The sequence below is a fragment of the Hyalella azteca genome, unplaced genomic scaffold (genome assembly GCF_000764305.2).
Source record: "Hyalella azteca isolate HAZT.00-mixed unplaced genomic scaffold, Hazt_2.0.2 contig16941, whole genome shotgun sequence".
Classification (NCBI taxonomy): Eukaryota; Metazoa; Arthropoda; class Malacostraca; order Amphipoda; family Hyalellidae; genus Hyalella; species Hyalella azteca.
The window spans coordinates 56,725-74,989 of NW_025946746.1; the positions used below are offsets into that span (position 1 = coordinate 56,725).

At 36.3% G+C, this 18,265-nt stretch overlaps 1 protein-coding gene across 1 annotated transcript; it reads right to left on the reverse strand.

Moving 5' to 3' along the window:
• Positions 1 to 9,473: 9,473 nt before the first annotated feature.
• On the reverse strand, positions 9,474 to 14,420 carry LOC108664472. Its single transcript, XM_018151061.2, has 5 exons — positions 14,112 to 14,420; positions 13,213 to 13,314; positions 11,987 to 12,104; positions 11,591 to 11,753; positions 9,474 to 10,828 (listed from the first exon to the last, which is right to left on the reverse strand). The coding sequence occupies exons 1-5, from the start codon at positions 14,176 to 14,178 to the stop codon at positions 10,742 to 10,744; spliced, it is 537 nt and encodes a 178-aa protein (XP_018006550.1). The 5' UTR covers positions 14,179 to 14,420; the 3' UTR covers positions 9,474 to 10,741.
• Positions 14,421 to 18,265: the final 3,845 nt, after the last annotated feature.

Below are 18,265 nucleotides of genomic sequence, written 5' to 3' on the forward strand. Positions count from 1 at the left end.
AAGGCACAGAAGAAGGAGTAGAAAAGTAATGGATTGATCCAATGGATGAATTCTAACATCGAGTCAAAGACTAGGTGTCGGGTAGAGAGCATGCAATGCGATTTAGATTTATTTTCGAGAAGTTCATTGGGTGCGAACACTGGAGGGCGAAATTACACTTTAAAATTTTTGTCAGCCCGGAAACCTTGAATAATGTTATAGAAACGGTGGCAATATACGTCATAATTCCAATATTACTTCTACTATTGTTTTATAATAGCATTGCGCTGCCGCCACAACCCGGACTGCGGACGCTCCTTCGGGCCTTCAGTTTGCCGCTCGGGTCCTTAGTGATGGCTTTTTTGTACATTTTGCTGCACGATAAAATGTTCTAGAGGCTTAACGATCTGTAACAATCATAGCGGCAGTGGATCCATGTAAGGAGAAATCTCGAAGAAGGAGCTACCAGCCGCGAAATCGAGAAACAAATACGAGCGTTTCCTTAAGATTAAAATCTTGTATCAAAGATGAACCAATTTGAACATAATATATCTGCCTCGTTTTAAGAAAATAACACGACCACTCCAGGGTTAATTGCAGAGGATGCATCCGATTTTCAAGTCCAAATTCCATACGACGAAACCGAATAAGAAGATTTTGACGAAGATATAACAGAACAAATCCGGACATAGGACCAGTGGGAAGCGGCAGCAATTGTGAACGTCTCAGGCGTTTACCGAAACTTCGAAGGACTTCACAAATATTCATCATAAATGGAACTGTTACTAATCCTAATCTTGATCCTAACGACCGGATATTTATGGACTTTGTTACTTTAAATCAGTCAAAACGTATAATCTTGCGCGTTAACCCTCTTGTCGATCACTCTTGACTTGCTGGTTCCCTTGGCGTTCATAGAATACTTCAGTTACCTAGCCGCTGCAGCGACGAGTGACATGTTAGCAGTGAGCGTCACCGTGGTCAATGTTATGTACATGACGGTACTGCGCATGGTTATCTTAGGAGCAATGGTGAGCTAATGCTTGCAGTTCAAGTGAGTTAGAAGAACACACAAAAACAGGTTAATAGATGAACTTCAGAAAGATGAAAACGTAAGGCAATGAGTTTTAAGGCACTTATATTGGGATTTGATATGAAAAATGAAATTATAACAAGTTTCCAGAAGAAAGTAATCAGTCATGACGAACCAAGGCGCGATTATAAATATCATGGCAAAAAACATTATGCGAATCTTATTTTTTTAGAGTTTATAATAATAACATATTGTAGAGTTTTATAATAATAGTCTTCTTTAAATAATTCGATTTATTAGTAAATAAACGTAAGCAACTTCGAAAATTTTTATTACTAAGCTAGTGTGGTTTCATCGGTAAAATATGACTCATCAGGAGGCTGCAACTGAAATCGTATTTTTGCTCCAAATTTAATTTATAGATATGATATCTTATTGAAAATAAATAAAAGACCATATATAAAAGATGCCCAGGTTAGAAGAATGTATTTCAATAATAATTAAATATATCATTGAATTTAGACCAGATGGTGTTTGGACTAGAACACCAGGTACTCTAAAATGCGAATGATTTCGAAAATATATTAGCAAACTATACCGTCCTCACAAAATTTTATCAATATTGAAAGAATAATTGAGATTGAGAGAGAAAGTAAAGATTTCAATTATTACGTAGCAAATATTGAATAAGTTATAGATATAGTCTCGTTCCAAAAAATGTAGATCTGTTGTGCGCAATCAGAACGAAGTGTAAATACGTAATTAATGTTGAAAAAATTGTAATTCGAGTAATCACGATTCGAAATTATTTTCGAACAAATCATGGGTCAGATCACGCATTATTCGGAATAATAGCCGAATTTTTCAATTAGTCTTTTACATCGAGATAGAGATAAAATTATTTTAATAAAAGTTTCATTATATCGCTTCCTTCTATTGTTAATAGGTGACGACTCGCTTTCATTGAAGGCCGATCGCTCACAATGTGGTCATACGAGGTCACTTGAACCCAACGGTCTTTGAGGATATGTAATAAAAACATCAATTTTTTATTACATGGCAATGAGTGAATTGCAAATTTATTGAGTTTCTTGCTTTTGAAGTGAATTGTAACAACAGCAAACTTAGGAAGCAGGAGTATTGAATCAACTCGGAGTGCATGTTGGTAAATAGGGTACTTAAACCTATAGGTCAATAAAAATGCTACTCACGGAATACGGCAATGAATAAAGTACTAACAGAAAAAAGTAATAGATAAGATATGGTGATCCAAAAATATACTTATGAAGATAATACTCAACAAATAAGGCAATTAAAATATTACCGACGAGAAAAGTGTTCGATTTGTTTTCAAGGAAAATGTTATAAAATAGAGTAGTTAAAGAATTATGTGTACAGAACGAAAAGTTCTACGAGAGTAATACCATCAATTGGACTAAATCGCTTCTGCACCAACCTTGTCTACCAACTACGTGGAAAAATCACTTCTTTGCACAACACCGAATGCTAATTTGTTTATCGGCCGTTATAAAAACTTATAATAATAAATGATTTCATAATACGATTGATTTCATAATACGATTAATAATACGATTATATTTCATAGTGCGATAATAATGCAACCGTGTTATCAAAGATAAAAATAACTTAAAAACCTGCGAAGTAAGATGTATTTTGATACAGTACCTAAAATTTTCAGACCATAAGAAGATACTAGAAAGCCCGGTAATACCGATACTTTTGTTATCATTGAAAAACCATAAACCTTTATCTCACGCCGAGGTGAACAATATTTGTACTAATTATGCGTATAAATAAAGATCAGACGAACGTATTTTATGCTTTTCAGCTGATTGTCATGTAAAAACGCTGGATAAATTGTTTTGCAACATTCAAACAGCGAGACATTGCCATCATAAGAAGATATTTAAATATCAGGTGATAAATAGCGTTGAATACACACAACATTAAGACTCGATCAAAACACCGTTCATACAATGCAGTTATATTGAAAATGAATTACATTCAGCGCCCCTACATCATTTATTTGTTACGGGCCTGCGTGACGTCTTCGGCCTACTATTGTTTTTACTGCAGTCTGCCATGATCAAGGATCTATTTAGAAATATAAATTAATAAAAAAATAATTTGAATTTTGATTACTAACAAAATTTAATGTCGTTCTCTACACAGTGAGTTGCCTTTAATAAAAACGAATATCTGGAAGTGGCTGGTGCAATAAAAAGTTTTCTCATCCCGGCTATGCACGCGGAGCAGGAAGCAATATCAGTCTTCATGTCAGCGGATGACGCAAGACGATGGTAATGATAGTCGTGCATGATAATGATACTCGTGATAATATCCCCCCTTGCATTGCGCACTGGAGATGAGCACAGCAGTTGAGCGGCTTGCTCTAATTGCATCACTGCCAACCCTATCTATATGGAGCGTTCCTGTGGCGTGGCGTCACGAAGCTCGTACCTGAGAGTCGCTTGCATGGCAGGAGCGCTTCCGCGGCAGATCAAATCGGATCATATGGCAGATTGTTTTGGTTAGTTATTGAGGGTTATAGACACAAGCCCTAACAAAATTCGGGGACCGCCTAGGCTTCGGCCGAATAGTCACTACACTCGGCACAAAGTTATGCTGGGTCCGCTTGGTCACCCGATTGAAATCAGTTTCTGTTCAGAATCTCTTATATCTGAATTTATAGAGTATGACAAGGGTTGGCCGAGCCGAGTCATACCGAGCTAGCCCGCTGCCCAGAGGCTGCTCTACGAACCCTGAGCCGAAGCGGACACTAAACCTATCAAAATTCCCTATCAAAATTTTTAGCTGATGGCGAGCCTGAATTAGGAACAGCCTAGGACTCGGACCGAATTAACATATATATATATATAAATCAGCTTCTCTATGTCCGCTTTTTGGTCTACATTCCGGTCCCCGAATCAGACAGCTACCAGAGCCTGGTGAGGGGACTTAAGGGATTCTGCCAACTCTTGCCCTACTCTCAGGAGACCATAAAGTCGGTCAGGAGGTTCTGACTAGTCGCTGATTGCGATCAGTTGGCCAACTGACCCTGACGAATAACTTTGCGCCGAGTGTAGTGAATATTCGGCCGAAGCCTAGGCGGTCCCCGAATTTTGTTAATTAGGGTTTTTAGTTGGTGGCGACCCTGAATTAGGAACCGCCTAGGACTCGGACCGAACGTAAATCAGCTTCTCTATGTCCGCTTTTTGGTCTACATTCCGGTCCCCAAATCAGACAGCTACCAGAGCCTGGTGAGGGGACTGAGGGGATTCTGCCAACTCTTGCCCTACTCTCAGGAGACTATAAAGTCGGCCAGGCGGTTCTGACTAGTCGCTGATTGCGATCAGTTGGCCAACTGACCCAGAATAACTCTAACGCGAACATAGCAACTCTGGGGCAGAGGCTGAAGCATACCCCGAATTTTGTTAGGGAAGAAGCTGATTTACGTGCTTCACACACACAGAGAAGCTGATTTATGTCGCGCATGCCTCCAAATTTCGTTAGGGTGAATGATACTGTGAGCATGGAGTTAATCGCGTAACGCGTTATCAAACTTTATTAATAAATAATTTATAAATTATTTTAATCATAAACTTTAGCATTTGAACTCATGAATATAGCATATTTTTTAAGTGAAGCGTATACGCATAACAAACGCGTATAAGCACCATGCTAAGCAACTTCATTTCGCAAGATATCCATGCGTAAGAAAAGACGATCCGGTCAAACTATTCTTATGCTACATTAACTATCAAATGAAGCGCTCCCAAAATAATTGCTACAATATGTCTTATTTCCGCATTAGAGGTCATCGTTGAAGCATATGTAGAGCGTCACGAGAGTCATCACTGATATTAATGATGAAAGACAGACAGCAATTGGGACCGAGCTGCGTTACATCAGGTCTTGCATCATCCAGCGAGGTGGTGAGCGTATGCGCGTTCAGCCGCAAAAAAGTTTGATGTTCAAGAATTATTACGTTACCTTGAACTAAGGGACCAAATCTTAAGCTATTTGATGCGCATAATGCTTCATGTGAGTATTACGATTTTATATTTCAAAACTTCTTGAATTCAAGTAAAATGCATGATCTTCCTCCATTCTAAGTGTATATTTATTACACGTTTATTCTGATATATCCGACAAAACGAATGTCCGCTTTAAACAGACACACGTTCTACGTATGTCCCCCCACGAGCATCAATCACACATCTCCAAATACACAGCGGCATCAGGTTTGGATTTGTGTCTATATAGGTTTACAGTGAGCAACCGTTCGAGCCACGTGCTAGACTCAGGCGCGCCACCATGTGTGCTGTACTATACAACTCTTATAAACATCACCTGGCCATCTGTTCTGCCTCGTCATGATTGTCACTGCTTCAAATACCGATCTAGTTTTGTGAAAATTACTTTGTGAAATACAATGGAAAATACTCATAGTAAATACACAGCTTGTCATAATAATAAGCATAGCAAATAAGGCGGTTCAATCTCGCAATAAGCTGTGGATGTTCTGCAATTTAAAAAAAAATTAAGGTCTGTGGTTCAAGTATGTCGTTAGAGAACGTGGTTTGTTGTAAATGTCCCTCGCTACCTCACGCTAGCTCACCGTTCATTCTACCCAATTTTTCGTTCCCTGCGCGTGGGAAAACATCGAAGGTCGAGGGAAAATCCACAAACTAACTGTGCCGATCATACAGAGAAAAAGATTGTTTCATCGACTAATTATTGGGCGTGAGATAATCGAAATATATTTAGTCGCAATGCTACTTCTCAGATTAAATTATTTTACGTCCTAACTACATTTACTGGAAACAATTAAACGACATTACTGTATAATCGGAAAATAAATTGTCGCAGGATATCTTGAAATGTAGTAGCCATCAATGATATTTATATATAAAGTAGGACAAAAGGTTAAGCTGTTTGAAATAGGAATTGACGTTTCAATTAAATGTATTTATAATGGCAATTTTTCAGATTAGGACCGCAAATCGTCTTTGAAAACGGACGAAAAAAATATATCGACAGAATGTTTAAAATGTTTTCTGTTCGGTTGACCAACTACAAAGTCAATATTGGTGTCAATATTTCTATTAGCAAGTACTGCATGTAGAAACGTGTTGAATGTTGTTACGAGTAATGACTAATGAATGTACAGTGTCTTCTAATAAAAATGAATATATCGTGAAATTTCTTTCCGGAATTACCAGTGCCATTCATTGCACGCAAATTTTCATCAGTAAGTAAACCAAATTGGCTGAGGTTTAATCTCTAGGTAGTGTATATATTCAATTGATGAAAAGCTTCGTCAAATACTGTAAATAAGAGTGTCGTCTACACTGATTATGTAGTGTGATATCGCCTATTACGAGCCTATGGGGAAAAGAAAACAGAAAAACTCTCAGAAAATAACTTATCAACAGCATCGGAGTTCCCATTCATACTTGCCATTGATGGCCATGAATCAATTAGCCAATAAATATCCCTCAAGACGACGCCTGGGAATATCGTGTCAGGATGGAACGCTATCACGCACACGACGTCCACGCTGATGCATTAAAGCCAAAGCCAGCTGTGCGATCTGAACGTCTTGTAGAGACTGCGAACTGATCAAATATGAAGTATATATATTGAACATCAATTATTGGTGGGTTCAACAAGCAGACCAAGCCCCACCAAGTAGACATTTCAATACGCAGAAATTCACCTTTCTGAGGCTAGTGTAAGAAAGCATTGTCATTCCTAAGATCTACTTAAACGTGAGCTTTTTTCAAGATTGTAAACACAGAAAGAGTAAATTGGAAAGGACGTATAAATTTGATTTTTAGACGAGCGATTGAACGAACAGAAAATATTATGATTTCTGGATATTAATTAGAGAAAAGACGCAGACTTCTCAGTTATTAGAGCATCTTATCTCTTTCACTGCTTGATCAAGTTAACAAGAAATGTGTTTTTAACGCTTTTTCTCATTTATGGAAAAAGTGCCCTTTTGTGCTCGTCATGTCCGTCCGTCTGTCTGTCCGCCTGTCCGTCCGTGACTATCACATTTTCGTCGACGAGAAAATGCGCTCTCTGTCCACTGCAGTGAGTACTGAATTATATTTTTTTAGATAGCCTCATGAACACGGTATTGGTTTTACCTTATTCATCGGAGGTACATTACAATAACGAAAGTTCGGACTGAACTCGGTAAATATAGAATAATAAAAAACGGAGCATCGATGTATCCGTGGACGGACCGAAGTTGTCAACATAACCGAAATGTGTTGATTAATTGCTAACTCGAAATGCGATAAATGCCTCGACTGAGGCATCACACTCCAAGAAAACTCAAGAGAGGAAAACCAATGAAAAAGCATTAAACAAAATTCACAAAACATAACTGAATTAATATTGCACCAACGCTTCCCACCGACACTTAGCGGTTATATACATTAGCTATTATTGAAAAATGTCTTACTTTGAAACAACACTTCTTCAGATTGAAAATAATAATAAAAGCAAAATACGTTATACACTCCCGAACGCAAAACATACTTCCTCGTTCGTACCTTCAGGGTTGCGTAAGGTGGGCATGAATGGTTCGATTCACGTGTCAAATTAGCCAAATTACAAGCACGTGAGTACCGAGCTGCATGGTGCCCCAGGTTAGCTGAAATATAAATTCATCTAAATTCTTTTCAAGCGACGGTTGTATGATTCAAGTAATGTAGGTTCTTGATCAAATAAATTAAAGGAATAAAATCACAATCCATGGTAGTTGGACAAATAGTGTAAACACCTAATAGTTTGTCAGCATAACTTGTTGCTTGTTTTAAACAATCAGATATTTACATATTTAAATGTATTCTCGTTTATTATAGATATTCATTGATGTATTAACAGAAATTAAATGTACTTCATTAAAATGAAAAATATTTATTAACATTTTTCAAAAATGGCTTACTACTCATCCCAAGAAAGAGGTAGAATTACGGCTACAATGACAGCCAGGGGTTAACAGTAATCACTCAAGTGCTCGGGGTTGAAGAAGTATAAAAATTTAGTCAGTAGGCCTACCATATAAAAACTAATACCTGCATTCATGGTGGAACCAAAATGTCCCCAGTGAGGCGCAAGTCTGGCCGAGAGTTTAAATTGTTTGAGAGCAGCAATCGTACTATATATCAAAGTATTAGAGAAAATAATTCCTGAAATAACAGCTGAGCTTCATGAAAGATTCAACAGCCAAGGTTTCCACAAAAGCCGTTTGCAGGGAGTTAGATGCTATGGAAGAGCTCCAGCTAAAAATTTTCTACGCTCTAACATAAATGTTTCAAAAGGTTAAGAGTGGTGTATAAATTTCCCAACTTATATCCACGAGCAGTTGATTTTTTATTTTCCGTATAAACTCACCGTTTACTTAATTTTTGTCTTCGTGCTTATAGTCTTATAGATATTCTATATAAATCCGTGGGTCTTCCTTTACGGCATTAAGCAGTTTTTGGAAATATTTGTAAAACAGTTATTTTAAAGAAACTTATCAAATAATACCGATAAAAACCTCAATATATAAATTCAGAATAGTCAAGTGGCTTAAGTAACAGTTTCTAGCTTTAAAATTATATTCTCCTCCTATTTTTACCGAAGAAATGTGTTTTGATGTTCTTCAAATAAATATAGCCAACTTCAAATGAAACTACATAGCACGGAATTAATGGTTACGATGATGAATGAATGGTATGTGACACAGCGAAACTTTCTTGAGTAACGTGAGTTATGAAGGAAGGCGTTGCACTTCGACACGCTTGAGTTGAGGGAAACTCGTCTACACCTGAACTGACAAGCCGCACGCGACTACTGCACGGAGCTGTCAGGGACCAACTGTTACTTGCACGGCAGCAGGTGATACACTGAGTTAAAGTGTTAAACCTTACCAAGTTGCATCGTAGTCAGGGAGGATTTGGCGGTTTCGCTGACACTGGGCCCAGGAAAGATGCGAGTACATTTTAGCATTTTATTATCGTTTTATTCCTAAAAGTACAGGCTTAGGGAGCTAAAACAGCCAGGTTTGAGCAAGGAGTAGCGGCATCGAGACCAAGCTATCAGTGAAAATTCTACAATGTCGCCTATCGGCAGCAGACCAGATAGGGCTTAATCCTCAATGCCGACACCATTGTCATGTGCCATGGTTGCTACAAACAAAAAAAAAGTTGTATAACAATAACTAAACGCATCAATGATTGCGAGGGTTCATCTAAGGAAACGAAACTGTGATAAATTAATTATACAACGTTATAGTCTATAGATCAATAGATCATGATAAACAAATGCGGACTTGAATGAAAAAGCTTTTCAAATAATTTCCTAATATTTATTGGTGAATTATTTAAAATTGCAGAATACGTTATGAAACAATAATTGATAATATTAATATATTGTGATTTGCTGTCTGCACCACTTTTTAATTAAAAGACGCAACTTGAGCTAGCCTTGTATCTTAGGTTAGGTTAGGTGATAAAAAATGGAGCATAACATAAAAAAACATTAGTTTAATTGTGAACTTACCAGTCATTAAACCCGATGTAATTCTATAATAAAATAGTTCGTACTTATTTATCACACCTGTTGAACGAATAAAATTTTAATTTGGAGCTATATATAGGTTCGGATAGGGGCTATACAGGTTTAGATGAACTCTATAGCTTAAGTGTCATATTAATTGCTAAACTATATTGATCAAAATAAAGTCATTCAATACTTTTAGTTACATATTAAAGAATTTATAAGGCTACAATTTTATTGACATAGAGTCAATAAAAGCCATGCATGACTCAAGAAATTTAAAGAATGGTTGGCTGAACAACTAATTCTGCCATCAATCTTTTCCAGATCTACACTTCGCATATAAGAAGTCGCTATCGCCACGTTAATCAATACATTTCCGAGACTCAATTCAAGGTTCATTATAGCACTACAAATTGCAGGAAACGTTCTCATGATCTGAGGATATCTGGCTAGTTTGAAAATTAAAACCAGTCATTCATTTTATCTATAAACACGGATGGTTAGAATGAATGATGGGGATAGTTAATTAGTTAGAAAGAATGAACTTCTAACTTTCCACTGCTATAATTTCACTGCAATGAGAATCAGGAATTTTTGTTACCTACTCAAAAAGTAAAATTCGTGTCCAGTACTCCATATAGCTAATCAATATAATTCGGTCAGCGACCTCGCAAACTTTATTAAATTTTCAGTTAATTTAAAATTTATGAAATTTATTTTAAATGTTACAGGAATAAAGTGATCAATCGACGACTGCAGTGAAAGTTCCAATACTTAATCTTATGTTTAATTGTTTTTAAATAGTTTCATATGCTGGACACACATTTTTGAGGTGTAGGTTTACGTATCATCCATAAAATGAAAAAAATACCGTTATAATCGACTTTCATGGAATAACTTTCTTTTCCGAGCCTTATATAAGTTTTTTTATTAACTCTAAAAGAGATTAGTGTACAAATAATTTCATATTTGAATAACGTATTTTGTCCTAGATCACATTGCGGAAAATTATTCATCAAAAACGAGTATAATTTAGGCTGATTATTTGCAATCGAAAATTATATTTATAATTGCTAAATTAAATACGCAAGAAATTCTAGGAATAAAACATTTCATAAAATTATAATAAGTAAATATAAGACGTCACATGTGCAGGACGCACTCCTCTGTGGGTGACGTGGGCCCGGTGTCGGGGGACTCACCGCCGTCGCAGGGAACTTTGATGCACATCTGGGGGGCATACAGGGACCTACAGTGTCTGGGGGCATACAGGGACCTACAGTGTCTGGGGGCATACAGGGACCTACAGACAGGGACCTACAGTGTCTGGGGGCATACAGGGACCTACAGTGTCTGGGGGCATACAGGGACCTTCAATGTTGGAAATGTTACCATTTCTTTTGTTCAGGAACCATAACTGATTCATCATCCTGCCTTACACAGGTTAAAATAGGGGACTACATGTATGCAGTGTTGCAGTGTTAGCAAAATGACCATTTTGTACTGCAACCATAACTGCATGATGTATTATCCCTACCTTATATCGGTTATAAAGGGATGTACAGTGTTGGCAATGTTGACAATTCTGCTACAACCGTAAGTGATTTATCATCAAACCTTACATAGGTAATTAGCTATGAATAAAAAATATAGCTATAAGGTATTCATATACATAAATTATTTGATAGACTATTGAGCTGAATTGATGAACCAAATTAGATGCGATGAGTCCAGTAAACTCGTATGTTTGTATTTCTCTGATTGAATGAACACGAATTGAAATAACCATATACAAATCAGGAAAAAACTGCACCAAAATAGAAAACTGTTTCGAAATATTGAGCATAAAATTAGGCCGAAGTTCAATATACACAGTGAATGCATATGACATGAAAGGAGATTCTTGGAAACTATTTAGAAAAACTGAGAATAAACAAAAATTTGATCGACCTTAGTCTACGGCTAATTACTGATTAATCAACCAAGACCTACCATTTTGACGGCTTCTGAGTAACATGGCGGGAATTTCTCGACTTCATCGTATGTTGGAGGGCTGTCCGATGCTTTGGAAATACTGTCGTCTTCTCGCCCCTGGGTTGGTGGGATTGAGGTTCGGGTACTCGTGACACAACACCGGCAACGGCTCCGAAAAAACCTGCGCATATGAAACTATTCATTACGCGTTTAGAGTTATTTAATGTTTCATTAATTAGTGTAATTATTAATTATTAAAAAATGAATACTACTCCTACGCGAGTGGAAAGTTTTCATGGAAGTTCAAAATGTTCAGGCTTTGCCTATATGGTCATCAGAAATCTTAGTAATTTTTTAATTATAAGTTTGCATAGTTCAGGCATATAGTAATCAGAAGGATAGATAAATTCTTACTTGCATGAATCACTGAACATAATGTACAAGATGAGGACCAACAGAAGGACGATGAAAAGGACGATCAAGAAGCGCAACGTGGCCGCCCCGACGTCATGCCAGACGCTGGGAGAGCATCCTGAGGGGGGGGGGGGGTGAGAGGATAGAATTGTGAGGGTGGATGCTAGGGGATGAATATACAATCATGACAGGATTTGATAGGATTGAAAAGGAAGAGCATCAAATGAATATTTTTTTATTAAAGAAAAAGTATTAAGAGTATGTTTAATTGGACTATATTCGGTCCCATGCATGCTGTTGAGTGGTATAGAAAAAGATCGGAATTACACTATTGTACTAACGATACCGTCGACAAAAGCAGAACATGGTCCATTTTTTGACAGGATGACCCGATAATACAACTACAACTATTAACTTATTAACATAGTATATGGTATACAGACAAGTTTATGAAAAAATACACCAATGCAACCCATTATAATATCGCTGCGCCCTTCACTTTGCGGCACACACGTATGACAAAAATTCGGGACCAACAAGTCTAAGTATTCCGATAATTCCGATCATCATCCAGCAATAGCGAAACAGCAACTCTAACCAAGTTCATTGAAATAGTCTACACGTTCAAGCAAACTCGACCAATTGAAGATTACGCAGTTTATTCATTAAATAAATCTAGAAAACGTTTCTAAAATGTTGTGCGCTATGACCAGCGTGCGAAGGTCATAAGGGTGCTTCCTACCAAATTTTATGAACGTAATCAACGTTCGAAGACTCTTTCAATGTGTGTTAACTTGTACTTTGGACGGACTGCAATTGGACAAAAAAACATATCAGACTGTTGGTACATAAAATGGCGACACAAAATTTCAATGCATTCCTTGGCCATCTGCTTTTTTGTGTGTTTTTGGAGAACGTATAAAGTTTCCCAGCCATTTTACGAACCATCTCGTATAAAACAGTATGCTTTATTATTTTCTTCTGTGATTTAGAATTTGGTTGATGTAAGCACGTGAAAAAAAGTCAGAATACACTGTATCGACATATTTCCTAAGCTATAGTCTCACATCTCAAGAAAGTCTCACCTTCATTTGACTTTATAATTTTCTGGAATAGATCGAGCAAAGCTCGTTTCTGAAAATTACAAATTTTAACAATCGCTCTAAATTACTGAGATATATTATCTATATTATTGCTAAGCTGCTGACTAACTGACACAAACTCACCAGTGATGATGCTGCTATTTTCGCCATCAGGACATGAACAAATTTCAGCCTCGCATTGAATGTAAGGTTCAGTGCAGTCCGCTGACGTGTTGCAGCGTGTCCCTGGAAATTATCATCTATTACATCCAGAGCTGGGCAGGGCTACTTTGAAATGTAGCGGCCGCTACCGCTACCGCTACATGCTCTAAATACAGTATAGCGGGCGCTAACGCTACCGCTACAATTGCTTCAATGTAGCGCCGCTACCGCTACATATGTAACGCGCTACTGCCCACCTCTGATTACATCACATGGATTTCAGAAACAGACCAACTTATGAATGCAAAATAGCTACGCACAAGGCCTTAATTAAACTTGTTGTAAGATAATTTGGGGCCAAGTACTAGATGAAAATTTTTAGCACAATAACATAAATATATGGTTTTCATTTATTCATTGCATTCATTGCGTTGCACGTTTTCTTTGTGGTAGCTTTGTCATCCAATGCATGTGATGCTAAAATATGGGCTTATTTTGAAAGAAAAGTGATCATTTTAACTCTGGTGCAGATGTCTATTATAGTTAATCTCATCAAAAAAATACCTAACACAATATCTATATTGCTAAAATTTTGCATCGAAAGGTAATGCTGAACGAAAATCATTCGCCTTGAAGAGAGATATTTATGATGTATGAACATTCATAATCGGATTCCATTTTGAAAATATAACTGTTTTATGTTAATGTTTTGATAGTTACGAAGAATGTATGCTATTTTTTTACACGTGCATGCAGTAGATAAACATGTGAGTGCAGATCAACTATCGCTATTTTCAAGGACTAACATCTGTCACGGTCGCTGAGATTATATCGTAAGAGTACATTTGTATTTTCAGCATGGATTTTATAACATAAATTACATGAATAATCGGCGTAGGCTTCCGTAGGCAGGATGGAACCCATTTTCTTTTCTATGAAAGCGATCATTAAGATTTTCGTGGACACGATTTTGGTTAATTTTTATAATGCACAAGTTCACGAAAAGATCGTAATGCCGTTATTATAGTATTTTTTTACAAAAGATTCACGTCAATGAACGTTTGCAAATAATATCTTGGCTCATGATGTTAGGACAATTTATCTATAAATGCTTCCACCCACTCAGCCGCGCGAATGAAATCAAGGTTAGGCACCTTGACACGGACAACTGGGTGTACGACCATCGTCCATAACTGTATCATGTTAACTAATAACAAAGTTATCAGTAATGAGCTGATAACCCTCTGTTCGTGTTATCAGTACAGGCAATTTTGATTGGAGATATAGCCCACTATATCTACAATGGAACACGTCCGCTTCTTGCTTGCCGTTGGTGTGGTACCGACTCATTTATGCTGTACGAAACTCGGTCTGAGGCGGCTGTCTTTGAAAAAATAAATTACTGCTTCGAAAAGGGATTCGTTCTTTGTTCGATCTTATTGTGTAAGTTGGTGGCGAATAGTTTATGGTAGATGGTTAGGTAGGAATATAAAATATAGATTGAGTGAGTAGATTGATATTAATTAATAATAGATTTATAAATATCAACATTGCATTCTTTTTTATAGCTCCACAATGACCTCTCTTTATTGGCCATGAAATGTTGCGTATCTGGAAAGTAATACCCGATAGGTGAAAGATTAGATAAGGTGTATAATAACTGTGCATATGCATGTTCGCGGAAACTATAAAAAATAGTCTAACTCGCAAATAAATGAGTACACCGGTGAGCGTTTATTTAAAGAATGTTTTTAGTATTATTTGACGCATCGATAAGGATTCAGTACAAATCTTTGACATGCATCGATAATGGTTATAAAACTTTAATGTTATCTTATCGCGAACGCCTCCCACGAAGCGTTATTTGAGTTCCTTGATTATTGAAGCAAAATTCATTCAAATTCTTTTTAAACGTTATTTAACACTCGAATAGTTTCTTATTGTTTTGAACTGGTAATATTATTATTTATCGATTTGATTAGTATTAACATCCATTCACTCATTTGTGCTAGTGTATTCACACCGCCGATAATTAATGATTTACAAATTACGTGATGCGGCAATTCACAATTCAGAGAAATTCTTCAATATATATGTAGCTAGTCATAGTTTCATTATTGCGATATGTTATCACATGATAAAAAAAACAATAAAAACTATTTCTCCCAGATTGTTCAAACAACTTTTTACGTTGAATGGTCAATGAACAAATATATACCAAATTGTGCTCCTGTAGATTGTTTTTCATGCTAACTGAGAAGAAGAAACTTCTTTAAAGCTGCATATGAAATTAAGGTAGTTAGTGGTGCTTTGTCACTTGCCGAAATAAAATACGAATAAAATTTTCCGTATAAAATTGATTATGATCTGTAAATGAAAGTACGAATGAGACAGCTTAACAACGTTAAACAGCCTCATTTGTGGCAGTCTCACGCCAGTGTATATAACATTCAAGCATAGAATGTCTTGTTTCAAGAATTTGAAACAAGAACCAACACCAGGGGCCACGGCTATAAACTAAAAAAACTGCTTCGTAACACATCCATGTGACAACATTTCTTCTCGCTTCGAGTCACCGACATGTGGAACAGCCTCCCTGATAGCATCTTTGACGCTCCGAGTATGAACATCTTCAAGAACAGACTAGACGAAGCTATGCAGGAGCATATGTTCAGTCTTAAAATGCCTAGCAAATTACGGACCAGGCAATAAGTCCAGCACCTATCTCAATCAATCGTCAGTTATGGAAAGATCGGGTTCCAAAGGCCGGATCCCTCGTGAATCAAGTCACGAAAAGTTCATGAATCGGCAACAGGCCATGGGCCTATTTCTTCAATGCCGACACTTCTGTCCTATTCTATATGTTATATACACTGGCACAGCCCCAGTATTGGTTCAACATGACGGGATATAATCTTTCTCGGCCTTAAGTGATCAAGTCTCCATAGGATATCCGTAAGGATCGTACTTATGCACCAGAGAAAGTCGATTGACTGGGTGAGTGGGTGAGTTTGCCTTTTCATTATCACTCCTAATACGTCTTTAAAATTATTAGTCCTTTTGAATTCTGTATTTCTTATATAAGTGAGTTGTACTAACAATAATAGCATCATACGTGAGTCAATAACACGGCACGTGCGGGTGTTAACTTTACATGCCGATTTCTATGATAAATTCATCCCGAAGTTTCATAATTTAAGTTTAACACGTCAGATTATAGGATTTTAGCATCAAGCTTAATTACTCTCGACTAGTACAAAAAAGTGACAAGTTACAATTCTATTTGCGATTTAATTGATATCAAAAAGTCCACCACTTTAGATAAAGAAAATATTTCGACAAATTTAGCTTTCGACAAAAGTTTCAATATAAACGATGATGCGAAAGAAAATAAACAGTCATTATTTGGTTGAAAAGTTTATTGTAATTAAACGGAAATGGAGTGCTGTATAGTTAATTTATCATTTATATATTTAATCATTATATTTCACTGCCATCGGGGTCTCTGCACATACAACTCTATTTCTTGTCCACGTCTTGTCCTACTGATTCTATAAAATATTATTAAAAAATAATTGATAAAATTATCGAAAGAACACAATAAATCTGATACCTTATATCAGCTCAATTTAGGAAGTACGGTAGTCTGATGAAACGCTATCTCTTGCACGCGAGTGGACGCTTATTTCATGGGATAAATTTCGTTCAAATTTTTTGCCATTCGATTATCACAAAGATGCTGCTATTGATAAATTTATCAAACCGAATAATTTCGTGTTGTCATTTACCGGACAGCAGGCGCTCTTTTCAAGTTATCTGTACAAGACTTTAATGATACCACATTACTACAAGTACTATCCAGATAATGCCACTTGCTCTTCAAAGATTTAATAAATTAATTTGTTCATTGATATTTTTTGAACATGGAGATGCATAGAAAAAAAACACTTTTTATATTAATCAGAATTTTCTCTGTAGAAATTAAAAAACAAATTTGTACATACATATTTTCTACACAAGAAGTCGCCTCAAAAAACATTTGGCAAAGATCTTTCCACTTCACAGTACCGGACCAGCAATGCGTCATCACTCTTAATTGTGACGAAATACATTCATGTGTCTCCCCTGCCATATTAAGAATGAGATAAAATTATATAAAATAACAATTTTTATTCATGAAGACGAATTCATTTTCCAATTTTGCGACCCTTAAGTGGATGTCAAGGGCTGGAATGATAGTTTAAAATGAATTTAATGTTAATTTACTTACTACTTTATTTACTTTAGTGTGGAGTGATGCAGAATAGTAAATACAGGGTGTTTCAGAATTAAGTAACCCTTTTAATTTGTTAATAAATAAAAAACTAAGAACGTTATGAAGTTGAAACTTGTTTTATTTAAAAGAAGAACATTTTCATGGTAATATTGCATCATAGTTACGTCATTATCCTGTATAGCTTGCTAAATTTGTGTTTAATTATCAAGCCTTAAATTTTCATCATGATTCGCTACAGCAAAGAAGAAAGAACAAAAATTATCGCTACAGTCAATAACGATGTCAATAACAGAAGTTCAACGTGATTACAGGATCCATTTCAAAACAAGGATCCTTCAAAAAACACATTTAAATATCTTTATCGAAAATTTGCACTCTCGTCAGAAACACTAATGAAGGTTATGAAAGCAACGAAGAGAAGAGCCCTATTTTGTCAAAACAATTGTGGTGGGCATTTAAAAGATATTATATTTAAAAACTAGGATACAATATTACCATAAAAATGTTCTTCTTTTAAATAAAACAAGTTTCAACTTCATAACGTTCTTAGTTTTTTATTTATTAACAAATTAAAAGGGTTACTTAATTCTGAAACACCCTGTATAATGCTCAAAGGCACATAATTCATATATTAGGTTACAAACGCTGAGATGCATAAAAAGTATGAAGACTTGAACACTGTTACTTAACATTACCCCTTTTAGGGACAGTTTTCGACTCTTGTAGCCATTGCATGGAAGGTTATAACTTAAAGACACA

Coding starts and splice junctions, on each gene's coding strand:
- LOC108664472 (XM_018151061.2), bottom strand. CDS start 14,178: ATGATCGCTTTCATAGAAAAGAAAATGGGTTCCATCCTGCCTACGGAA. Junction 13,315..14,111: donor AGCCTACGCCGATTATTCAT/GTAATTTATGTT, acceptor GATAATTTCCAG/GGACACGCTGCAACACGTCA. Junction 11,754..11,986: donor ATGTTCAGTGATTCATGCAA/GTAAGAATTTAT, acceptor TCATATGCGCAG/GTTTTTTCGGAGCCGTTGCC.